This window comes from Astatotilapia calliptera, chromosome 11 (genome assembly GCF_900246225.1).
Source record: "Astatotilapia calliptera chromosome 11, fAstCal1.2, whole genome shotgun sequence".
NCBI lineage: Eukaryota > Metazoa > Chordata > Actinopteri > Cichliformes > Cichlidae > Astatotilapia > Astatotilapia calliptera.
The window spans coordinates 30,981,817-30,986,185 of NC_039312.1; the positions used below are offsets into that span (position 1 = coordinate 30,981,817).

The 4,369-nt window shown below is 38.5% G+C and overlaps 1 protein-coding gene across 2 annotated transcripts; it reads right to left on the reverse strand.

The window, feature by feature from the left end:
• Window positions 1-265: 265 nt before the first annotated feature.
• On the reverse strand, window positions 266-3,828 carry arl4aa (ADP-ribosylation factor-like 4aa). 2 transcript variants are annotated; one of them, XM_026185618.1, is made up of 2 exons: window positions 3,754-3,828; window positions 266-1,408 (listed from the first exon to the last, which is right to left on the reverse strand). In XM_026185618.1, exon 2 carries the CDS (start codon window positions 1,304-1,306, stop codon window positions 704-706), a length of 603 nt encoding a protein of 200 aa, XP_026041403.1. In that variant the 5' UTR covers window positions 1,307-1,408; window positions 3,754-3,828; the 3' UTR covers window positions 266-703. The 2 variants fall into 2 exon arrangements, with proteins under 2 accessions (XP_026041403.1, XP_026041402.1); XM_026185617.1 differs by lacking the exon at window positions 3,754-3,828 and adding an exon at window positions 2,987-3,230.
• Window positions 3,829-4,369: the final 541 nt, after the last annotated feature.

The following is a 4,369-nucleotide window of genomic DNA, read 5'->3' on the forward strand; positions in this document are numbered from 1 at the left end:
TATTCAATAAAACATATTGCATAACCAGTCTAAAGACAATGAGGCCAATGTGGACCAACTACTGTTCAGTAGCATTTGCTGTACATGTTTCTGTAAAATCTGACATAACTTTTATCTTTTTAAAAACTCCATAGGAAGTGATAACCTAAAGTGCTTTGAAAAAAAGAGCGATATAAGACAGCAAGCACACGCATAATAATAATACAATAAAAACATAATACTTTTCTTTCACAAAGTCCAGTGTAAAAAAACCAAAACAAAATCAAAACAACAAAACAAGTCAGAACAACACATGAAATAGTAAAATAAATCATTGTTCAGCCATTCACCAAATAACCCTTCATCTAGGCCAAGTCTTTTCTTAAATTATTTTTGGTTATATTGTTTGGAACAGACATCCTTAAAACAACTTCTATCGCCCTTCCAGACCCCAAACCCTCAATACTTTGCAATCCATATAAATTCTTTATAACATATCCACACATATCTGAAACTTTCTCATCTTCATACTGCATTCCTTTATGTGCATTTCTTGATCAACAGCATAAACATATGACCATAAACATAGACCGGGAATCCTAAAGCTCAGTTTTGACTGATAAAACTCAGCATACTGAATTTAAACCTGAAGCTTAACAGGACAAATTCCTTTTTTTAGGTTTCCTTCATACGAAACAATAGGAACGTCTATCTCATGAAAAGTTTATCTCTTTTTTCTTTGCTGCCGAAGCATTTTTCTCCTTTTCAGTATCATCTCATGGAGTTTGTCCAGGCCATCCCTGAGTCCTTCTCCTATGATGGCACAGGCTGGCTGCAGATGCCAGGGTGTAGCAGGGCCCAGTTCTTTCAAAGCCAGCAGTTTCTCAATTTCAGCCAATCCTAGAGAGTGCCTCAAGTCCTGTTTGTTGGCGACCACGAGCAGGGGAACTCCCTGGTTCTCAGAGCTCTTGGCGATTTTATGGAGCTCTGTTTTGGCCTCTTCCATGCGCTCTGCATCCACAGAGTCCACCACGAATATGATGCCATCTGTGCATCTCGTGTATGACTTCCACAGGGGGCGCAGCTTCTCCTGACCACCCACATCCCAGAAGTGGAAAGTCACAGTCTTGTGGCCTCCCAGTGGCACTCTGACTTTCTCTGCATTGAAACCTTTGGTGGGAACAGTGTTTACAAACTCATTGAACTGCAGTCTATACAAGACAGTGGTCTTTCCAGCAGAGTCTAGTCCAAGGATGGCAATGTGGAAAGACTGGAAGAACGGGATGTTTGAGAGACAGCTAGGTTGTTCCGAAAATCCATTCCCCATCTTTTCTCATGGGGAAAGGCAGGTGAATTTGGAAGGATTGAGCCAACTGTCCAACAGATGTCCAAAGAACTGTTTAGATTCCAAAATGATGGCACCAAGTACCTGAAAGAACATGGATGGGACAAAGATTACATCTAATTTCCAAGGATTCTCAGGTTCAAAGACATTACTGCTCAGTCAGTAATATAACAATCTAGTCACTTAGTAATAAACAAGAGTCAAAAAGTCAACAAACTGAATGGTGTAAGTTACATAACAAATTCTATTTATTGGTTAATTTAAGTCACCTATTACTGATCATATCAAACCAAGTCAGCCTGTTTCAGCAGAACTCCTACACGTACTGAACTAGGCGGGGCGGGGGACAAAGATAGGATTTTATTATAGTAAATTCACTTGGGGTCAACATATGGTGAACTTTGGTTCACGAGTTTGGAGGTACAAAAAATAAATACATTTAAAGCTAAAAAATTAAAATCAAGCAATAAAATCCAACACATCTTTAAACTGGAAAGCACCAAAGTCAGAAGAAGAATACTTTTCCCAAGTTAGACCACTAAGTGAAAAAGAAAAGAAAAAACAAACAAATAAACAAACAAACAAAAACAAACACAATGGCTCAAATGTCCTTAATGGGATAGTTTTCCTGTTCAGGAGGCAAATACTACATAAAAAACCCCACACAAACTGTCTAACCTTAGCTGAGCTTAACTTAAAGCTTATAATTACTTTTTTAGCCAGCAGGTTAAGCACTGGTATACCCGTTTCCAGTTTCAGAATATTGGACAATGCTGAACATAGTGACTTCTAGCAAACAAAACTGGAAAATATTTTGTCAAGGCTAAAACAAAGATAAAAGCTAACGCACTACACTTGTGTATTTGTCAGTTGGACTGACTCCAGCTGATGTCAATGCTGCTCAATGCTTACTGAATGTGCAAAGGTCAGCTAGTGCTTTCAGTTCAGCTGCCCCCAAGTGGCCAAAAAAAACCCCCCAACAAATGACAAATGGAAACAAAAAAAAAAAACAAGCAAAATGCAAACTTTGAATATGAGAATATAAAAGACTATATCATTTGCTTTACATAGTGAGAATGCTACCAAACTATTAGTATTCAAGCTATCAATAAAAACATTCACAATCAGCATTAAAAAGACTATACTTCATTATTTCTTTTTATTATGGTGACACTGAAACTGTGACCATGCTTAGTCATGGTCTACCAATTTATTTTAACATTAAATACTTTCTTACATAATAAATATGCAAATCCACTTTTTATTTCACCCTCAATATCCATAAGTGCCTACTCACTGAATGACAATGTGGCTTTTAAGATGTATAGATATATGTTTATAATTATTATTACGTTCACTTGCGGTGTATCAGAGTCAAAGCATTATTATGTAAAGTGAATTAAAGATGATAACTTTCAATTACTACATTGCATACTGGCTGAAGTCCCTCATAATGGAGCTCAAAGGGGTACTTAAGTTCAAATTACTGCAACTCATGTTTCATTACACGGTATTTATGTATTATACTCGATCCCTAATTGCATTTTAATACTTCCATTTATCACGATATGATTCTCCACTAATTTTGCAGTGGTAAGGTCTTTAAATCGAAGGAAAAGAAAATACGTTTTTATTTCTAGTAAAAAAAAATGTGTTACATACCCTTCATATGACGATAAGATAATACAGCTAATCTCTCTGGACAGAAACGCGGTCGTCTTCTGCATCTACAGCGTCTGAAATTCAGCTCACGGTATATTTTCCTCTCTTATTTCCGCAAAGACAGCAGCAAAGCCTTCGCCAGAAACTGACACACCATGTCCGTCTGTCCTCAGTGTCCCGTATGGATCTACCACTGATGACACTGCCGCTGTGTGTGCGCACAGCCTGGAACAACGCCCATACTGACACTGCGGGACCGCGCAATTGGCCCGTGCCCTCATTCCTCTGTCAGCCGATTGGCTAAAACAGCTGTCAATCACATTTCTGCCCGGGAACGCAGATCACCTGTTGCTCTGACTGCCCGTCGCACCATTTTACTCCGGACGTCAGTATTCTTTGATTCTTGATCCGCAGTAAGACGTACTAATTATGCGTCAAGTCAAATTTTCTATTAAAAAAACCGCCGGGGAGGTTATATTTAAAAATAATATACAGAACATGCATACGGCTGGTTATTACATTTAGAAATCTTTTCTGTCAAGCAAATGCAGTTCACAAAGAGCTCAAAATACGTTTCTAAGCTCTGTCACACTTTGAATCACCTTGTTGTTGAATTGTGCTATACAAATAAACTTGCCTTGCCTTGCCTTGTCAAGTCTACAACCCTAAACATTTATCATAATAATTATTGTTAGCGGTATTTTAGCCTTTATAAACAATTAACATGGTTAATTGTTAGTAACCATTGTAAATAAAATTTGAGTTACCTTTGATTCAGCTAATGCAGGCAGTGTACTTTCCCTTTTTGACCGCGCCAGATCTCTGTGTGTGTGCGTGTGTGCGCGTGTGTGTGTGCGCGCGCAGAAACTGCACCGCCCCCTTCGGCCGCGTGTTTTTGTTTGAAATGATTGGTCAGAGGGCAGGAAAAGCGCTTCTCTCAGTGCAGGCCATCGCAGAAAGGATAACAAACAGTATTTGGCCCTTAGCCACTGCCTTGCATAAGCAGTCTGTGCTGGACTATTTTAGCGCCTTTGATTTGTTTATTTTCACACAAACCCACAAAGACAGAATAATAGAATACACAGCCTAACACCGGACACAGAATCCGGTAGCACCATATGGTATGTATCCATATAAATAGCTACAATATGCAGCACACCTTCCCAAAAATGGCACAAAATTCAAGCACAACTGCTGGAAGAGGGAAGTATTGATGGAGGATTTTCTTTCAATGAATTGTATTTATAAAAGGCAGCAAATGTGCTGTCATAGTATATTATATAGTATATTATTATATAGTACTTTAGTCCTGTTACTGAACACTCAAAGCACTTTCACACCACAAGCCACATTTGCTCATTCATGCAGAGAATCATGCAGTCA